This window comes from Dreissena polymorpha, chromosome 4, assembly GCF_020536995.1.
Source record: "Dreissena polymorpha isolate Duluth1 chromosome 4, UMN_Dpol_1.0, whole genome shotgun sequence".
Lineage (NCBI taxonomy): Eukaryota > Metazoa > Mollusca > Bivalvia > Myida > Dreissenidae > Dreissena > Dreissena polymorpha.
In genome coordinates, this window is record NC_068358.1 from 5881436 (window position 1) to 5903654 (window position 22219).

Here is a 22219-nt window from a genome sequence, read left to right on the forward strand (position 1 = left end):
GCTCGACAGTGAAATAAACCAAGCATGTGCTTTGACAAATGACATATTTAGCCCAACATAAACAATTGATCTCAGTGAAAAAGTGACGACATTTTCCCCATATATCACAAATTATGTAGGACAGACCTATCATAAAACACAAAAGTTGTGTGGACTGCACAGGCTAATCTGGGATGACACTTTACGCACATGCATTAAGTCCAGTTTTCTCAGAACGCGACTCGTATAGTCTAGAGGTCAGTGTACTCATGTGATGACAGTAATCATCAAGAGTCCTAGCTTCTACAGAAATAACTTGAGCACGGCAACGTAGAAACTAGGTTGAAATTCAAAACATTTTTGAAGTCCGATGGCCAGGGGCCAGGGTACTCACTTGATGACAGTTTTTGTAGCTGGTCCTGGCTCCGAGAGAAGGAACATGGGCAGGGCGAGGTTGAGGAAACAGTTGCGATACTTGTCTATTGGCAGTCCAAGCACCACCTTCACCAGCTCTATGCTGATCTGTGGTACACAAATAGGACGGATAATAGCTCATATCACATCAAAACTTCAATTGAAAAAACCTTATAAGCACATGCAGTTTAATAAAGCAACAATACATAAAACAAGAGCACCGCATAACGGGTGCCACGCTCGGCAACGAGTGCAGTTTTGAATAAATGAAAGCTTGTCAGAATTTTTTTTTTAAAGGTCACAGTGACCTTGACCTTTGACCTAGTGACCCAAAAATGGGTGTGGCGTGTAGAACTCATCAAGGTGCATCTACATTTGAAGTTTCAAAGTTGTAGGTGGAAGCAATTTGATTTTAGAGCCAATGTTCAAAACCTTAACAAATGTTAAGGTTTTAGCACAACGCGGACGGCGGACGACGAGCTGGGTATGACAATACCTCGGGTTTTCTCCGAAAACGCCGAGCTAATAACAAAAGCTGTCAGTATCAGACAACAAATGCAACTGAAAATGCTCAAGTTAAACAAGCTGTTTATGGCCACATTTGATATTTGATCTATAAGCGTGACCTTGACTTTTGTGGTAAGGAGATGGCTTATACACAAAACATGCAGTCTCCTTCAGGTTGCTAATTGTAGCAAGGTATTTTTAAAGTTAATGACAAAGTTTTAGTCCTGACAAGCTGTTTAATGGCCAAATGTTACTTTTAACCTTAAATGTGACCTTGACCTTTGAGGTAGGGAGACGGTGATACAGGAAATGTAGTATCCTTATGATTGTCATTAATGATTTTAAAACAGCATTACTTAAATTCAAATATTCTGCTTCAAAGCCAAATTTAACCTATGACCTTTATGTGAAACCTTGACTACTAAGATATTGGAAGGAGTGTGGCATGACTTTTGATGGTTTATATTTAGTCAAAGTTATTTTTTAATCCACCACGGCAAACATATGGCTGACAAAGGAGTTATAAGATGTTTTATGGTAAACTGGGACCTCTTAGGGTGATAATGACCATGCAAAACATTGTATTATGATGGCTTTCATTGAAGCCAAGTTGTTTTCAAATCTGACAGATGTAATACAAAATTCTTGCCCAGTCAGAAATTTTTGAGCTCTTTTTTCCAAATTTGACCTTTGAACCCTGTGTCACTTTGACCTTTGGACACGCATTACATCAACATGTCATCATATGATGGTTTACATATGTACCAAGTTGATTTCAAAATCAATCTATATTTGGCAAAGGTGTGGCTGACCAGGAATTTTCAGACAGCCAGAAGGACACACAAACTGGCTGATTCATGCCTTATTCTTCTTTAAGGGGCATAACAAGAATAGAAGTGGGCCGTGCTCTGTGAAAAGGGGTTTGAATGCATGTGCGGTAAAAGTCATCCCAGATTAGCCTGTGCAGTTGGCACAGGCTTATCAGGGACGACACTTTTCGCTTTTAAGTATTTGTTGTTTAAAGAAAGTCTCTAAGTCTTCTTAGCGAAAATCCAGTTTAGGTAGAAAGTGCAGTCTGCACCGGCTAATCAGGGATGACACTTTAAACACCTGCATGAACATCTTATAATGCAAGCCATACATACCAGTCCTGATACTGCAGCAGTTGTGGTTGCGATTGCAGGCACAATTTTACCAGCGATACGCTTGATTCTCAATCTGTCAGACCCCTCAATGTGATACATCTCTGCACGCAGATTCTGAAACACCAATATTGCCAGCTGTTGTTATAATTGTATACAAAGAAACAATAACTTGAATTGTTAAGACGACAATGATGCATTAATAATGCATTTTGCGACTCTTATTGATGCTGTTTAAAATGTTAAAAATAGAAATAAAACATAAATGTTATTGGTGATTCAGATCTGTTAAACATGCACTGTTTCATTGTTGACATCTTCATACTAGTATTTCTGGTGTTAGTTGTTTTTCAGTTGAACACAACAAGTTAACACAAGCACTTACCGCTGCAGCTGCTATGAAGTCAATGTGTCCATTTGTGTCATCATCTTTTTCAAAATCAGCTGGCACCATTTTGAGTAATACTGACACAAAATAAGTTAACATTGATTTTGGTTCATTTTATCATAACAAATCAACTGCATTAAAAAGTAATCTTCTGGATGTAAAAATTCAACAACATAAATATAATATTTTCCTTTAAGTATGAAAATTACATCGAAATGAAACTTGTTTGTAGTTTGTTTTTCAAAATACAAAAGAATGAACATTAAAACAAGAGTTATACTTTATATATGTCTGAATCCATGTAAGCCTCAAATACTGCAATAATCCTTTACATTGTAGACATACACAAGTAGTATAAACTAAGCTACATTTAAGAATTGTTTGGAAACTCAGTCATTATTTTTTTAAAGACTTCAATCAATATTTATCATGCTTTTTTCTGCCATTTTAAAAATTATTTTGAAATGGAGACAGAGAAATTCAGAAAATTTAAGATAAATACAAATGCCAAGACTTGTGGTTTTTAAGCCACACTCAAACAACTTATCTATATGAGCCGTGCTCTGTGATCACAGGGTTTAATGGATGGACTGCATAAGCTTATCAGAGACAACATTTTCCGCTTTTATGATATTTGTCGTTCAAAGAGTCTCTTCTTAGCAAATATCCAGTTAAGGCGGAGTTTTACTTTACCCACATGCATTTAGCCCCGTTGTAACAGAGCCCAGCTTACATACAACTCTTAAATAATCATTCCTATTAACCCTGACTGTCAGGCTAGTGGTTTGTGTGATGACTGACTACTAACATGATTTAGTTGATTCTGTATAGCTAATAGCAACAAAATAGGCCTAGCTCTGGAAAAATGTGGTTTAATACAAGTGCATAAAGTGTCTTATCACATTAGCATGTGCAGTCCACAAAGGCTTGTGGTTTAATACAAGTGCATAAAGTGTCTTATCACATTAGCATGTGCAGTCCACAAAGGCTTGTGGTTTAATACAAGTGCATAAAGTGTCTTATCACACTAGCATGTGCAGTCCACAAAGGCTTGTGGTTTAATACAAGTGCATAAAGTGTCTTATCACACTAGCATGTGCAGTCCACAAAGGCTTATCAGTAACGACACTTTTCCCCTAAACTTGACTTTCGTTAAGAAGAGACTTAATTTAATTATTTTTTTCATAAATCGTAAAGTATCTTCCCTGATTAGCCCATGCATACTGAACAGGCTAATCTTGGACAACACTATACACATACGCCAAGTTTTCCCAGAGTAGGTTAAATGACAACAGTTGACCTAAATTAGAGTGTTATACCTTTGGATTTGTCCTTGGCCTGCGTCAGTGCTGTGCGTATTATCTGGGCAGCTGTCTGAAGCTCGTCTGACGAGATTGTCTCCCCTGCATCGCTACTCTTCTTTGTCTCATCCATCTCAATCCTCTGTAGTGTGAAATGAATAAGGATTGGGATTATTGTGATCCTTTAATGGAGGACACATGTGCTACCAACTGAGCACAATTTGCATATGACTCAGTATTGTTATTTGTACGTTCCTCAATTGAAGGCACATAATTTTAATGCTTTCAACTGATCATGTTTGAGTACCTTGTCTGATAATTGTCACTAAGAGTAATAATCACAGCAGGGCATTTGAGGTATTACTGTAGGCGTCAAAGCATTGAGGGAACTTAAGAGATTACAGGTTCAGAGTTTAAACAAATTATAATTTTATCAAGCATTCATAATGCATTAATTTTACATATTCTATAATCTAATTTGCAATAAAGTAATGATCATACAACTTTGTTTATACATGTACTATATAATCAGGGATCATATTATTTTTGGTTTTGTCGGTCCTAGACCGATTGGGGTCATGACAGACCGATTGAAAATCCCAAACAGTCGGTCCGATTCTGTTTGCTATTAAAATTCCCATGTCATGAAATCGATTACACAGTGTACATGCTAACACACCCTAATGACATTCTTATCTCGATTAGGTGTGATAAACCATTAGCTGCAGTCTATAAACCGGTCAGGATCAGTTTATTGCACGTCAGACCAAGAAACTAAAACTTGTGAACAGCGGATTATAGACGCATCCGAAAGACGCGTCTGAATGCACGTGCTGTAACTAAACAAAACATGCCGATACATTTTCCACCAGCGTAATAATCGGGTAATATAATTATGAATGAAAGTCGCGGATCTGATCGACAGAACAGCCGAAAGTTATTTTTATCGGCGGAACTATACATAAAATAGTACACAAGAAAAATGATATACATTGAATAAATCTTTAGTAAAACCGTGTTAGAATCGAAATAATTCGTGTACTTTATACTTGGTTGTTGAATAACTCACGACCGGAAAATTAGATGCGTGGTTTCAAACGCTTCGCTCTCGTGATTAAATCCCTACGCATCTAAACTATCGGCCGTGGGTTATTTGACAACAAATTATTTCTTAGTTATTTGGTTTGTTGTTGTCGGTAGCCTACGTACGCACAGACATGTGTTTGGTTCAGTGCACGTTTGTAAGCTATTATCGAGTCGACAACAATTTAAAACATCAGTATAGACTTACACAGATAAATAATATTGACAACGATGAAAAAAGTCTGATAAAACAGCACACGAAACAACAATGAAATACCAAATGATAAAACCAGTTGAGAAATCTCGTTCCGTTTAAAATAAATGCCTAAGGGAATTTTACATGTATTTTACCACCTTCATGAATGGAAAAATCAATGGTATATATTTTAACGTATTTTGCCATGATTTCGGATATACATTTTCGGATACTTTTCCCCATTTATATCCGGACCGATTGATGTTGCGGGAAAATATGATCCCTGTATATAATATACCTCATTGATATCAGGGACACTTTTATAAGAATACCTTGCTAGAGGGGACAAATGGTGGCACTTTGACCCCTGCCACAATCTTCTTGACCTCTACAATGTCCACAGGGGACGGCATGGTGACCCCGTAGATGGCTGCATACAACTGGGCAGTGGCCACAACAAACTGTAGGTGGCTGTAAGGAGAAAATGAACCCAGTAATGTGTGTGATGTTAGCTGAATTGGACAATAAACACAATACGATGGATAACCCCCACTAAATGCCCCAGACCCATAAATGAATGTTGAAAGGACATGCATCCATGAAATTATTTAAAAAAAAATATAATTAAAAACCAAAATTAACAAAAGGCAATAACTCTAAAAGTTGTGGAGCAAGATTTATGGTTCTTTTGCACTGCACATCCCCTAAAAAAGATATACCTTCTGGATCAATTTCAAATTGATAACTCTTTAAGCTTTCAAGATATGCTCAAGACAAAATTTAAAAATAAAACATCAAAAGGCAACAATTCTTAAAATATGAAAGCAAGAGTTATAGTTCTTGTGCAGCATGTATCTCCTTTATAAGATCTACAAGCCTTTTCACTTTCAATTTGAAGATGATACATTTTTAGTTTCGAGGTATGTTCCACACAAAACTATACACAAATTAAGAAAGGACAAAAACTTTTAAAAAGGAGAAAAAGTTCTTGTTATTGTGCCCTGAACATTCCTTAATGAGATCTACCTTAGACCTTTTTAGGTGTAAGTTGATACCTTTTTTCATTTATAAAGTTTAATTAGGCAACATTTAAGTACAAATATTACAAATATTCACCAAAATATTTTTATTACTGTGAGGGGTCTCAGATTTATATTGATTACACACCAATATACACACAAAACAATGACATTTTTCAAAAGTACATACAGTTCATTTTCAGCGCTGAACTCGATGGGGCTTGGAGGTCTCTTTGGGGCCTGCCAGAAAAGGGCTTAAACAAACAGCCGTGTTATTTATTATACATTGTGATATTTTACAAATCATACATATAATACATATTTAAAAGAATCATAAGTGCTGAGTAACAATACTATCACTTTATTTCAGTAAATATATTCATGTTTCATGTTTATTTCATATGTCTTTTTTTAAATATACAAAATATTCTCTTTATTTTTACAGCATAATAAAAAAAAATTATGAATAAAACCCATATATTTATGTCCTCATTCTACAATTTATATTTGAACCTGTCTACAAGTTGTGATGATAAAGTATCATAGCGCTGCAACTTTGTTTATTCTACAATTTAGTATTTGGTTTATAACAAAAGTCAATACTAAATGAAATTTCATGGCACACTTGTCGCTAACTGTAAAATATTAAACAAAAGTATGGTACAAAATACCATAAGTATAACACAACTTACTGCCATCAGCCATTGTATGACCAACTGGAAACATGTGTAGCAGATTCTTTGCCTGCAAAAAAGCATGATGAAGACAGAAATTAACAGTGAAATTCATGGAACAAAGAACAATGTAAATTTATTACAGTTACAAAATTAAACATTTATACATTCTGAAATGTAATACTTTGCTTACATACAAAGTACATGTATGCTTGAAAGTAAGTACCCTATGGTTGAAATATTTCTGAAACTTCAGCCGCCCTATTTCCACACATTGCAGCCATTCGTAGGGTCTCATCTTCACGAGTTTGCCGGTACCAATAGCACCATCTGCAGGCTCGCTGTTCAACAGACTCTACAAAAAAAGGAATCCTTGAGATGATCAATTCGATTTTGACATTTTTTATTTTATTCACAGTAAACAAAAGTGATCAAATACACCACAGAATAAACAAGGGCTGTCAGAGGACAGCGCGCTCGACTATTCGAGTGCTTGACAGTATAACATAAGCCATCATGGGGAAATTGTTCATATTCAATAATTTATTAGACGATGTTTCAAAAATAAAAAAAGGAAAAAAATATTTATTTTTTTTTTTGAAGGGGGGGGGGGGGGTGAGAGGGGGTATAATGTGGGGTGTGGTCATTTATTAGACGATCTTTCAAAAATAAATAAAGGAAAAAAAAAATTATTTTTTGGGGGAAGGGGGATTGGGGGGGGGGGGGAGAGGTGGGTATAATGTGGGGTGTGGTAATTTATAAGATGTTTTAAAAAAAAAAATGGGGGGGGGGAGGGGGGGTATAATGTGGGGTTTGGTAATTTATTAGAAGATGTTTAAAAAAAAAATGGGGGGGGGGGGGCGGTTGGGGGGGGAATCTGGGTAGGGGCGTGGAGTATTGTTTGGGTGGAATCCATTGTGGTATTCAGGTAAGTGTTGTTTTGTCAAAATAATAATAAAAAGTGATCATAAATAAAGAAGTTATGGCAATTTAAGCAAAATGTTCAATTATCTATCAAAATATGAAAGCAATATGTCATGGGACAATGAAAATAAATGGGGTAGTACGAAAACTTTAACATTGGCTGCATATTAAAAGTAGAAAAGGGGCCATAATTATAAAAAAATGCTTGATAGAATTGTATGCTCTTGTTTATAGGTTGGGGTCATGTTGGTAAACAAGTATGGAAAATATGAAAGCAATATGTCAAGGGACAATGAAAATAATTGGGTAGTACGAAAACTTTAACATTTGCACGCTTACGGAACTGAATCGCTGACTCTGGGGTGAGTAGGATAGCTCCACTATATATATTTCATATATAATAGTGGAGCTAAAAATTATAATTTTCAAATTATGAATTACAAGAGCTGTCAGAGGACAGCGCGCTCAACTATTTGAGTGCTTGACAGTATAACGTAAGCCAGTATAACGTAAGCCATCATGGGGAAATTGTTCATATTCAATAATTTATTTGATGATCTTATTTTTTTTTTGGGGGGGGGAGGGGGTTGAGAGGGGGTATAATGTGGGGTGTGGTCATTTATTAGACAATCTTCAACAAAAAAAAGGAAAAAAAAATAAATAAATTGGGGGGGGGGGGGTAGGGGGGGGGGGGGTGAGAGGGGGTATAATGTGGGGTGTTGTAATTTATTAGATGATAATTAAAAAAAAAAAAAAATTGGGGGGGGGGGGGATGGGGATGTAGGGGGGGGGGGGTGAGAGGGGGGTATAATGTGGGGTGTGGTAATTTATTAATGATGTTAATAAAAACAAAAAAATATTTGACGGGGGGAGGTTGGGGGGGGGGAAGGGATTCTGGGTAGGGGCCTGGGGTATTGTTTGGGTGGAATCCATTGTGGTATTCAGGTAAGTGTTGTTTTGTCAAAGTAATAATAAAATGTGATAATAAATAAAGAAGTTATGGCAATTTAAGCAAAATGTTCAATTATCTAAGTGTAAAAGGGGCCATAATTATGTAAAAATACTTGATACAGTGGTCTGCTCTTGTATATAGGTTGGGGTCATGTTGGTAAACAAGTATGCAACATATAAAAGCAATATGTCAAAGGATATAGGAAATATTTGGGGTAGTATGCAAAGTTTAACGTAAATTTATCAATAATATGCATATTCTAAGTATAAAAGGGGCCATAATTCTGTCAAAATGCTTGATACAGTTGTATGCTTTTGTTTATAGGTTGGGGTCATGATGGTAAACAAGTATGCAAAATATGAAAGCAATATGTCAAGGGACATTGAAAATATTTGGGGTAGTACACAAACTTTAACATTTGCTGCATATTCTAAGAGGAAAAGGGGCCATAATTATGACAAAATGCTTGATAGAGTTGTCTGCTCTTGATTATAGGTTGGGGTCATGTTGGTAAACAAGTATGGAAAATATGAAAGCAATATGTCAAGGGACAATGAAAATAATTGGGGTAGTACGAAAACTTAAACATTTGCACGCTTACGGAAACAGCACAGAAACGGAAAAGCCGACGCCGGGGTGAGTAGGATTGCTCCACTATATATATTTCATATATAAAAGTCGAGCTAAAAATGGTTTTTAGACATACCAGGTATTATACATTTTTAACTATGGTGGCCATATTGTGCAGTCAAGTACCCAAACACATATGTTTTAAAGAGGACCCTCCCATGAACATTTGTGTGAGTTTTCATGAAGATTTGCATTTTTTATAGCAAATATGACAGTAGTATACAAATTACTCAAAATTATAAATCAGGTAACGACCACCTGCTGTTCTGGTTTTATGCTGTTTGCACATAGCCATTTTCCCTTTGCATTTGAGTGCAAAAGGGTTAAGGTACCTGTATAATGGCCTCAGGGTCCTTGTGCGCCTCCCAGAACTTGTTGAACATGCTGGGCTTCATGGCAAAGGAACTCTCAAACTGAAACACAGAAATGTGTGAGGTTTAGAAGACACATGAAAATTAGTGTCTGAAAAAACATTAGCTGAACAAAATTTAAGGCATATAAACAATACATTTATTTTTAAAGATGAGCTTCACATTTTTGGCCTGGAAGCATGTTTCTAAACAAATAAAACAATACATCTATTGAAATTGTGTTTATGTTATCTGGTTTTTGTCAGATATCAATCTTCATTTACGCACATATTTTTAAGGCCGAATAATAGCTATACATTTAATTAAGCACAAACCAATATCAGTCATAACTTAATATAATTTTCAACTAATTCTAATTATAAGGTATGTAATAATTTATATTATTTATACACATGGTTTTCTTTAATTATACATGACAAATAACAATACATTTATAAAACATTTTGTAAAATAATGTCAATCAGTGAACAACTTGCTTTAAACCATCCCTCATTAAAGTGAACAATATTCACACATTTTCTTCAATTTGCACATTTTTTAAAGCCCCATAAACACAAAAAATTCAATGAATATTAAATATTGTTAAATATTGCATAAAATAAAGCTAACCAAATAAAAAATCAATGTTCCTTGAAGAAATAGCCAGAATTTCAACCCTTGATGTGGTACGTAAACATAGATTTAACGAGATACAAAATGCTTTTTTTTATTTTTTGTGTGACAATATATTCCATGTGAATTTCCCGCAAGGATATCCTTACATTTACAAGCCAACACTCGATTGGCTTTGGGCAGCATCAGAAGCAGGAAGACAATTTTGTGTTTGCTCGTAAATGTTTGGATATTTTTGCGGGAAATTCACAAGGAATATATTGCTACACAAAAAATAAAAACAAGTATTTTTATCTTGTTAAATCTATTTTACTAATACAAGACCACATCTATGGTTGAAATTTTGGCTATTGCTTAAAGGAACACTGATTTTTTATATTTTAACTTTATTTTTTAAAATATTTTACAAAATATTTGTTGATTTTGTGTGTTTATGAGGCTTTAGCAATGCCATAATCGCTATCCATGCCCATTATTTTTCTCTGGTTCCCTTACTTTGTCCCTGGCCCATTGTATGCAGTGCTCTATGTTCCTGGGGAACGACTTGAGGGTGCAGTATGGAACCTGCTCATCTGGCGGGTCCCTCTGTAGCACAAACAACAGGCTTTATTTAAAGGGGCATATTGACAACAAATATTGAATTCAATGACAACAAATAAAAGTAAAGTTTCTGAAGCATTTATTAAATTATTGTTTTATATTGCTAAGTAATGTTGAGAATGGATTAAATTGTAGATGATTGAATGACATAGCATGGCTAATAATTCAGAATTGTATTATTAAATAGCTGTTTAGAAAATTTTATTGTAATCATCTTTTTCATATAGAAAATGAGATTGCTTTAAAATCACATGCATTTTACAAAGATGCATGCTATAGCCTCAAGTTTGTTGCTGGTGCATGACAATAAAACTCACATCTTGTTTCCCCATAATAAGATACATAAGAGCCATGCTCTGTGAAAAGGGGGTTTAATTAATGTGCGTAGTGTCATCCCAGATCAGCCTCGGCAGTCTGCACAGACTGATCTGGGACGACACTTTCTGCCTAAACTTGTTTTTTGCTAAGAAGAGACTACCTGTAAATGAAAAATATCAGTGTCGTCCCTGATTAGCCTGTGCAGACTGCACAAGCTAATCTGGGACAACACTTTACACACATGCATTACACCCCATTTTCACAGAGCGTGGATCATATAGATAACAAACAGTAATCCCCAAATCACCTGTGTGGTGTAGGACTCTGTGAGGTGGGCCACAATCACCTGGGTGTGACCTTTGGTTGCCATGGTTCCAGACTCCAAGAGACTTCTTCGAGAGGTAACACAGCGACTTGAATTGAAAACAATAAAGAAAATATGACAAGATCAATTTAGATAAAAATTATTGTTGGGAAATGTTTTAATGATTTAAAATGTCGCACAAAAACTCAACTTACTTCAAGGGAAACCTTCATATAATTTGCACAGAAAACTCTTAAACAAGGTTATTAGCCATGCCATTACTTTAAGTGTTATAAATTCATTCTTGAAATATTTAAAGTATGAATACAAGTTTTTTGTGTGCTTGATATGTACATTGCAAACAAAAGTTAACGTTTTACCATAATACAAGTTTTATGAATAATTTAACAATACAGATGAGAATGGAGAACAATAGTACAAATACCTGGACTTATTAAACAATTACTGACAACAGCAGCTACCTAAATTCCTTGAAAATATTGGTAGATTGTTGCCAAAAGTAAAGAACTTTATGACAATTATTTTCGAAAAAAAAAATATATAAAGAAATCTTCATCACTACAGGATCATATGAATTCATTTCTAGCATGTGGGAGCTTCTCAATTGGCGAATTAGATTTGTAAGCTATCACCTTACAATAAACTCAAAATTTAACTTTATGTTCAGAGTTAATATTCTATTCTTAACAAATTTCAGACTTATGAATAACTAATTTTGAATCAAAATAGTAGAAACATATTGATATCAACTGAAATATTGTTGGTTTACAAAACATATAATTATTATTTTATTTTTTTTTAAACTATGGGATATAGGAAGCGGTTGACATGGTTCTTAAATCTTAAGCTTTACGGTCATCGTTGCATACAAGATATTGTGTCTGCCAGTTGATCAGTAGGTGTTAGGTTGCATACAAGATATTGTGTCTGCCAGGTGATCAGTAGGTGTTAGGTTTGATACCTCCTGGGATCCTCTCTTAAGGCTTCAAGCAACTGCTCTACCAAGTAAACAGACACAAAAGTATGGCAATATGCCAAAGGCTTTCAATGCAATCAAGCGTAATGGATTAAACTTAAGGCAACTGTCCGCATGTCAAAAACTAACTAGAGCTTTGTCACAGACCTGACGAATACCCCCACATGCCGCATTGACACATAATATTTTGCATGTCGTCTTCACAAAAAACAGCGGACACCATGCTCAATTTTAAAAACGCACTAAGTGACCCCTTGACCAAGTTTTTGACCCAGAAAGGCCCATGTTCTAACTTGGCCTTAAGATCATCTCCATAAAACTTCTGACCAAGTTTTGTGAAGATCGGATGTAAACTACTTGAATTAGAGAGCGGACACCATGCTGAATGTTAAAAAACACAATAAGTTACCCCGTGACCTAGTTTTAGGCCCGGAATGGCCCATGATCAAACTTGTTCTAGAAATCATTTAGATAAAACTTGTGACCAAGTTTGGTGAGGATTGGATGACAACTACTTGAATTAGAGAGCGGACAACATGGTGAGGTTTAAAATGCACTAAGATACCCCGTGACATAGTTTTTGACCCGGCATGACCCATATTCAAACTTGACCTAGAAATCATCTAGATACAACTTCTGACCAATTTTGGTAAAGATTGGAAAAAAACTACTTGAATTAGAGAGCGGAAAACATTGTGAGGTTTAAAACACTCTAAGTGACCCCGTGACCTAGTTTTTGACCCGGCATGGCCCATGTTCAAACTTGACCTACACATCATCTAGTTACAACTTCTGACCAAGTGTGGTGAAGATCGGATTTAAACTACTTGAAATAGAGAGCGGACACCATGCTCAATGTGTAAAACACACTAAGTGACCCCGTGACCTAGTTTTTGACCTGGAAAGGCCCATGTTCGAACTTGGCCTTAAGATCATCTAGATACAACTTCTGACCAAGTTTGGTGAAGATCGGATGAAAACTACTTGAATTAGAGAGCGGACAACATGCTGAATGTTTAAAACGCACTAAGTGACCCCGTGACCTAGTTTTTGACCCGGCAAGGCCCATGTTCGAACTTGGCCTAGACACCATGTAGATACAACTTCTGACCAAGGTTGGTGAAGATCGGATGAAAACTAATTGAATTAGAGAGCGGACACTTAATACGGACCGACAGACGGACCGACAAATGGACCGACAGACAAGTTCACTCCTATATACGCCTCTAAACTTTGTTTGTGGGGGGTATAAAAACCAAATCAAGCTTAATGGTTTAAACTAAGCAACTACCTACATATGGCATAGACTTCCAATGCAATCAGGCTTAATGGAATAAACTTACAATCTGTATACACATACCAAAAGCTCTTTGATTGCAATCAAACTAAATGGTTTAAACTAAGCACCTGTCCACATATCTACGCGCCTCCACATTGTCAAGGGCGTTCACAATGAGGTCATGCTTCTCAAAGAATGCGTCTGTGTAGACTGTCTTCTCCGTCTGAACGCACACCTTGTGTTGCTGGGCAACAATGCAAACATCTGGAACCAGATGGTAGTGGAATGCTTATGTTGAGATATAATTACTTAATATTTCATGGAAACTATCAAAAGATCATGGTTTTGATAAATCTTTAGAAAAACATTTGAAACAATAACAACAATTTTTAGGGATTACTATAATTTTTGTTGAAAATATGAAGGTACACAAGCTCTTCCCATTTACATGAATGTTTATACTTTTGATTTGGTATGTTGGCTGTTTTATGAATAATTAAACAATTTTCTCTGTATTTAGGTAATTCATATCTTATTTCATTTTTCAACAATAAACTTATTATTGTACAATTCTGTTGAATATGTTTTAATATTTTGAAATAGCAGTTACAGCAAATGAACAAGCTTTCAAGTTTAAACAAGAGATGTGTCGTCAGAAACACAATGCCCCCTATTGCGCCGCTTTGAATGATTTTGTTTGACCTTTGACCTTGAAGGATGACCTTGACCTTGAACTTCCACCACTCAAAATGTGCAGCTTCATGAAAACACCAGTTTAAATTTTTCATTTTTTTTTAAAACCTTGCCGCATGACCTTGAACTTCCACCACTCAAAATGTGCAGCTTCATAAGAACGCTGCTTTGAATTTTATTTTATTTTTTTTGACCTTGAAGGATGACATTGACCTTGAACTTCCACCACTCAAAATGTGCAGCTTCGTGAGATACACATGCATGCCAAATATCAAGTTTCTATCTTCAATTATGCAAAAGTTATGGCCAATGTTGTTTTTTTTCCGGACGGACAGACAGACTGACATTCACACATACTGACTGACGGACAGTTCAACTGCTATATGCCACACTACCAGGGGCATAAAAATACAATTAATGTTACTGTAAAACTGCATTTAACTGGAAGTTGTCAGTCAATTTGAGATGTACAAAATAAATGAAATATATACAAACTAAACTGGCCACATGGACAGTATGATATTCTACAATTGAGCAGCTGCTGCAGAAAAAAGTCATATTTGTGTACATTAGCTGTGTCACACACAAAACAGCAGGCCCTTAACTACCGGTAGTTAATCCTCTTCCTATCAGACGCTAAATGAAAGCTAAGTGTAAAAAGCATAAAACTAGAACAGCATGTGAGGAACTTTACCTAATAACAATAGGATCATACTTTATTGTGTGACAACATAACTGAAAGAATGTGCATATTCCCTATATGATTCTCTATTCACATACAAAGTTTCATCTACCAAGCTAAGAGTATATTTTGGATCATTTCTTGATTCAGATATTTAATTATTTTTGAAACCATAGAAACATCAATTTTTGTCCAACAAAAAACACACTCACTAAAATAAGGTGTATATTTCATCAACCTAGCTTTGGTACTTTTTGACTCATTGCAGAATCCAGATTCAGATGGACAGATCAATAGACTGATCCACAGTAAACCTTTAGTCCCTCTGGTTTCACAAGTAGGGGTCTCATAAATTGAGACATCTTGTATGTGCAGCTGATCAAATAATAACATAAGCCACTCTCTGGGACAAACTGGCTTAACCCTTTCAGTGTGGGAACCGAATTTTGAAGGCCTTTGCAAACAGTTTGGATCCAGATGAGACGCCACAGAACGTGGCGTCTCATCAGGATCCAAACTGTTTGCTATTCTGATAATATTCTTTGAAAAAAAATCGAAGAAAATGCTAATTTTAGAAATTCAGCAGACGACATTTTAGCAGACGACAAATTTCCCAGCATGCAAAGGGTTAATGCTGTGTGTAAAGTGTCATCCTGGATTAGCCTGTTCACAGGTTAATCAAGGACGACACCTTCTGAATTTCTCAGTATTTTTTGTTAAACCCTTTCCACTCAGAAGCAAAGTGAAAATGGCTTTAGGAAACCAGCATAAAACCAGAACAGCTTGGGAGTAACTCACAGTCTGTTAAAGTTTTATGCAGTTTGCTGCTCATCAGTATCTTAGGATTGGTAATTAAGCCTTAATAACTTGAATCATTAAAGAAAGGTCTTTGAGTAAAAGGGTTAAAAAAATCTCTTTTAAGCAACAATCCAGTTTAAGAAAAAGAGTCATCCATGATAAGCCTGTACAGACCTCACAGGCTAATATGGGATGAGACTTTATGCACATGCATTAAGCCCCATTTTCCCAGACTGAGGCTCGAGTTATGTCTCACAAACCTGGATTAATTTCTTTGACAGTTTCAGCAGCAGTTGTACTCTTTGGCTTCTGCAAAAAAATCATGCAGACCAATACAGTTGTGACAAGGATATTTGGAACACTGCATATTCCAGTTTATCATAAATTTAATTTATCTTCTACGTAAAATTGTTTTCTTCTTTTATTTTCTAAGACATTCATTAATCACACAGAATCATTGATATTTATTTGCGTTGTAAGTGATTTTTATCAAGTGTAAAAGGAACTTCCCATATGGCACTCCCCTTCTGAAAACTTATTAACTAGATAATGATGAATAGAGCGAGATATTGGAGAGATACTGGTTCTACCCAGGAAAGATACTCAATAATGTCTCAATAAGCCTTAGGCTTTCAATGCAATATAGCTCAAATAAGTCAGTTTCAAGTAGGAGACAGCACATCAGATAAGCTCACCCGTATATGATGAGGTCGGAACAGGAATTGTCTATTGAGGTTTGACTTCTCAATGAGGTCGTTGTCGGTGATTGTTATCTCGCCTGGTTCTGCAGTAGCAATGCCCATCATGGCGTAGTTCTTGAGCATCTCACAGCCAATTGCTCCACAACCCACCTGCAAATTTTTATTTAAAATAAGATTTTATTTCTGCTCTAAGATTTAAACAAGTAACTATGTTAGAAAATTATCATTGTTTTTTTTAACAAATTGATATCGATCAAAGGTTTAACTTGGAACAGGTTAAATGATTTCCAAACGTTAAAAAATAAACAAAACTATAGAACTTGAATGAAGATCATTAAATGTGTGTTGTTCTGAGAAAACTGGGCTTAATTCATGTGCGTAAAGTGTCGTCCCAGATTAGCCTATGCAGTCCGCACAGGCTTATCAGGGACGACACTTTCCTCTATAATAGTATTTTTAGTTTCAAGGAAGTCCCTCCTAACCGAAATTCAAGTTTAGGCGGAAAGTGTCGTCCCTGATTAGCCTGTGCGGACGGCACAGGCTAATCTTGGACGACACTTAACGCACATGAATTAAGCCCAGTTTTCCCAGAGCGAGGCTCGATAATTAAAGGCAGCTTGCCATGAACAATTTGAGCTTCTGCAACTGCTTGACCACTCCATCTCCAACACAGATCCTCAGCTGGTCATACCGGTCACCTCTGAAAACAGTGACAATTAGATATGAGACTCACTCTGGAAAAAATTGAGGCTTAATGCATGCAAGTTAAGTGTCATCAGATATTAGCCAGTGTAGTAGTATGTAGTAGGGATGTCATTTTTAACAAAAAATTGTGAAAGAATTAATCCTTTGCATGCTGGGAAATTTGTCGTCTGCTAAAATGTTGTCTGCTGAATTTCTAAAATTAGCATTTTCTTCGATTTTTTTCAAAGAGTACTATCAGAATAGCAAACAGTTTGGATCCAGATGAGACGCCACGTTCTGTGGCGTCTCATCTGGATCCAAACTGTTTGCAAAGGCCTTCAAAATTTGGTTCCCGCACTGAAAGTGTTAAGTGTTGTCCCTGATAAGCAGGCTGCACAGGCTAATCTAGGATGATAGTTTATGCACATGCAATAAGCCCAGTTTTTGCAGAGGGGCTCATATTTTTTAAGCTTTTCCAGGGGCAGATCATTACATAGCTTAGTATTGTATCTGATACATATCCAGGGGCAGAGCATTACATAGGTCAGTATTGTATATGATACATATCCAGGGGCAGATCATTACATAGTTCAGTATTGTATCTGATACATATCCAGGGGCAGATCATTACATAGTTCAGTATTGTATCTGATACATATCCAGGGGCAGATCATCACATAGTTCAGTATTGTATCTGATACATATCCAGAAGCAGATCATTACTTAGTTCAGTATTGTATCTGATACATATCCAGGGGCAGATCATTACATAGTTCAGTATCATATCTGATACATATCCAGGGGCAGATCATTACATAGTTCAGTATTATATCTGATACATATCCAGGGGCAGATCATTACATAGTTCAGTATTGTATCTGATACATATCCAGAAGCAGATCATTACATAGTTCAGTATTGTATCTGATGCATATCCAGGGGCAGATCATTACATAGTTCAGTATTGTATCTGATACATATCCAGAAGCAGATCATTACTTAGTTCAGTATTGTATCTGATACATATCCAGGGGCAGGTCATTACATAGTTCAGTATTGTATCTGATACATATCCAGGGGCAGATCATTACATAGTTCAGTATTATATCTGATACATATCCAGGGGCAGATCATTACATAGTTCAGTATTGTATCTGATACATATCCAGGGGCAGAGCATTACATAGTTCAGTATTGTATCTGATACATATCCAGGGGCAGATCATTACATAGTTCAGTATTATATCTGATACATATCCAGGGATAGAGCATGGCAGTGTTCAGCATTGTAAAAAGCCTGCATTTTTTTCCAGATTTGCAGTATAAAAATGAATCTAAAACCAAGAATGAAACATGTAGAAATTACTGATAAGTATTTATCAAATCGTGTATTTAATGAAATTGCAAATACACAACCTTGGTTGGTAGTCAAGCCTGTTTTCTTTCTGGTGAACTGTTTCCATAGCATCTAGGAACAGCTATAAAAGAAGCCAATGTGGAGTGAGCATATGTAACCACCTAGCATGCAAAACATTTTATATTGACTGTAAGAATTAAATATATATTTAAATTCTTAGTTTTTAAATTGTTAAAATGTTAACTTTATATTTAGCGCTCTTTTATTTGGCGCTAAAAAGTATGGCGTCACATTAACGTCGCCGCCTTTTTTTTACGTCGACGTCACATAACAAACTTCAGCCAGTAGAAAAACAAAAGTTAGCGGCAACGGCTGATTGATAAGACAAACACATAATTATTCAGGATTTGAAGCTAAATACATTATACGACACCAAAGTTCGGTAAGAGTTTTGATATATCTTTTATCATACACGCATATTTCATTTTGTTTAAAGTAATAATTAATTACATACGATAGTTTAGTTTTTATGTACTCTAGGATATTAGATCTACATGATTTAAAATAGTAAACATTTTTGAACATATTATTTATGTTTATGTTTATCTATGTTTATGTATTAGCAATTGCAATTTGATAACGATTTGAACCTGGTATTTATTATTTTCATATCTCTATTTGTAGAGAATCGCCATGTAACGCCATGAATAACAGAGTTGAAACCGGGGCTTATCTCGAGTGTTGTAATTTAATAAATTGACGATTCCAAATCCTGAACATTGACCTAACAAGAAGATTGGTATGAAAATTTGTGAAGTTATTCATTAAGTGCAGTCTTGTTTGATGGTTCTTACACTCTCAATGCTATTCGAAGGACGGCAGTGTACGTAGGAACTGCCGTGAAGTGTATCATCGATTGAGCCTTGTTCTGGGAAAACTGGGCTTAATGCATTTGCATAAAGCATTGTCCCAGATTAGCCTGTGCAGTATGCACAGGATAAGTAGGGAAAACACTTTATGCCTAAATTGGATTTTAGTTAACAAAGGACTTCCTATAAAAGAAAAATTCCCTAAAATTTCCTAAATTTATCCTTGATAGGTCAGTTTGGACTGCACAGTCCAATCTGGGAGGACATTTTACTCACTAGAATTAAGCCCAGTTCTCGCAGAGTGAGGCTTCATTGTTCTTTAGATGTGATTATTTTAAGTTTGAATGGCAATTGTCTGCTATGTCAAAACAACAAAATAGACACATGCCCGAGTCAAAACATAAACAAACAGGATACGATCAGTGATGTGTGTATGTGTGCAGTATATTTTTATATTTATATTTAAAGATAGGGACATTTGTGTGTTGGTTTGTTGTTGATAGTTTGTAAAAATATGTTTTATGTCATGTCAAGCAACTAGAATGGATAGTGGCAATTATCTGTGCCTTTCTGTCAGGAAATAGGTGTGAAAAGCATTCATTTAATTGAACCTGGAAATCATCCACAACTAACAGAAAACGTTTTAACAACAGAAGCTGATGTATATCATGTCCCAATGATCAAATATAACTGTTTAACAATCTAAAGTGAGATGCTTTATTTTCTGATGTTTTATATTTCATCTTCCCTTTCAAATGATGTACATTGGTGTGATTCTATGTTTAAATAATTAATTTTGAAACATTTATGCAGCATACTGTTTAATACATTGATGTTAACATTATTATATTATTTTGGTTATCTGTGTTGTTTATAAAGTTGAAAAAAGTTATTTATATACAAATAAAGCTTATTAAGACTTATGAAGGTACTTATTGTTTTTGATGTAATAACATACTTTTTAAAGTGATAATATAGTCAATGACATTAATGTAGTAAGGTTTCTTTAAATGATTGTTCTTATTAATAAGGTTGGAATAACCAACAGTTTTCACGCCACGAAAAAAGTGGCGACAACTTTTTTTTGGCCAGTGAAACACCTGTTTCCCATACGTCCATCGCCCCCATTAGACTTGTTAGTTGGGTTATTGGGGATAGTGCAGATAAAGGAGATGCCCTGATCCAGAGGCCAATCTGGGTCTTTGAGTTCCTTGTGAGGAACACCTAGTACTCTGTTAATAGTCATATAAAATGGATGAGTAAGAAGACTTAGCAAGGACCAAACCAGTGCATGACAGATGGTCACAGTCTTATATGTTTAGCATGCCCTATGTTTGTGGGGTGTAATGTCATTTGACAAAACAGTGTTGTCAGCAGTATGAATGAGGTATTTTCAACTGTTAACCTTAAAAGTTTTGTTTATAAATCCTATAGTGTTGTGTAAATTTTAACGAGTAGGCAATTGTGTTTGTTTAATAATAATCACCCAGACTGATGACATAGTTACAATAAAATAAAAAATAAAAGGCTTTGAAGTTTTGTCCATGTTTTTGTAAAACTTACCCACTGTTTGAGGGGTGTGAACTTGCCGGTGATGGCCTTGATGGCTTCCTGGGCGACCACTCCTCCCAGGGTCGCACAGAGGGGCAGGAAGCAGCCCCTACAGGTGAAGGAGAGGAGCTCCGTCACACGGGTAAGAATATCCCCCATCTAAAAACAGCTGCATCTGTTTAATGATCAGTCTGCAAACAGTTACATCTGCTTCTGGGTAATGGGGTTCAATGCATGTGCCAGGGTTCGACAAATCCACTCCCCGGCTCGTAATTACGAGTAGAAATCGGCTCCGGACTAGTGAATATTTCGGCAGTGCTTGTCCTGCAGGGCGAGTGGCATTTCTGGCCGAAAAGATCTAAATTTCAAGTTTTTACACATCTTTACCAAACAAAACAACGTTTAATCGGCGATTTATAATTAACCGGATGTTGATTTCTCCACACTGCGATAAAATAAGTCCTGTTCCCGTTACGCGCTGATACTGGTATGTTCCGTGAATGTATCTTTTACAGTACGGTATACAGTCTTTTAATACTGCTATTAGATTGAAAGAGTGGCTATTGGCAAGTTTTAATGGACGCAAATGACAAAGAGAAAACTGCCTTTTGTACACAGAGGCTTGTTTGAGTTTAACAAAATGCCTTTCGGACTCTCCAATGCTCCTAAAGTGTAATCATAATGATTGTGACCATGAGGACAAAATGAAAAACAAACAAGTGAAAAGTGTTTTAAAACAGTTAATAAGCTTTATTGAAGCTCGTGAGTTAACAGTTCTATATGAAAACCAATAGAAAATCACAATAAAACATATTAGTTCTGATTTATTGCAGTTTTTGAATAAATTGCAGGGCAAGTACATATTTCAGCAGGGCAAGTGAAAGTTCTTAACTACTCGCCCTGCAGGGCAAGTTGCTGAAAACAATTTTGTCGACCCCTGATGTGCGTAACGTGTTGTCCCAGATAACCATATGCAGTTTGCACAGTCTAATTATAGCCAACACTTTCCACTTTTATGGTATTTTTGTTTTAAAGCAGGTCATATTTTAGCAAAAATGAAGTCAAGGAGGATAGTGTTGTCACTGATTAGTCTGTGCAGACTGCACTGGCTAATCTTAGACTACGCTTAATGCATACTCATTAAACACTGTTTTTCAATAGAGAGGCTTATTTGATTGCATATTAAAAACAAGA

The 22219-nt window shown here is 35.9% G+C and overlaps 1 protein-coding gene across 1 annotated transcript in view; it reads right to left on the reverse strand.

The window, feature by feature from the left end:
- The window catches only part of LOC127876606 (ubiquitin-like modifier-activating enzyme 6), a 50903-nt gene that overhangs the window by 5163 nt on the left and 23521 nt on the right, over positions 1–22219 (reverse strand). The window contains exons 14-30 of the mRNA XM_052421937.1: positions 21038–21184; positions 18665–18726; positions 17186–17264; positions 16559–16714; positions 16124–16172; positions 13819–13954; positions 11418–11523; positions 10688–10777; positions 9542–9622; positions 6930–7058; positions 6722–6773; positions 6220–6283; positions 5343–5481; positions 3750–3873; positions 2428–2507; positions 2046–2159; positions 374–501 (exon numbers count right to left, since the gene is read on the reverse strand). Coding sequence (XP_052277897.1) covers positions 374–501; positions 2046–2159; positions 2428–2507; positions 3750–3873; positions 5343–5481; positions 6220–6283; positions 6722–6773; positions 6930–7058; positions 9542–9622; positions 10688–10777; positions 11418–11523; positions 13819–13954; positions 16124–16172; positions 16559–16714; positions 17186–17264; positions 18665–18726; positions 21038–21184 — 1736 coding nt within the window. The remainder of the gene's footprint in view (positions 1–373; positions 502–2045; positions 2160–2427; positions 2508–3749; positions 3874–5342; positions 5482–6219; positions 6284–6721; positions 6774–6929; positions 7059–9541; positions 9623–10687; positions 10778–11417; positions 11524–13818; positions 13955–16123; positions 16173–16558; positions 16715–17185; positions 17265–18664; positions 18727–21037; positions 21185–22219) is intronic.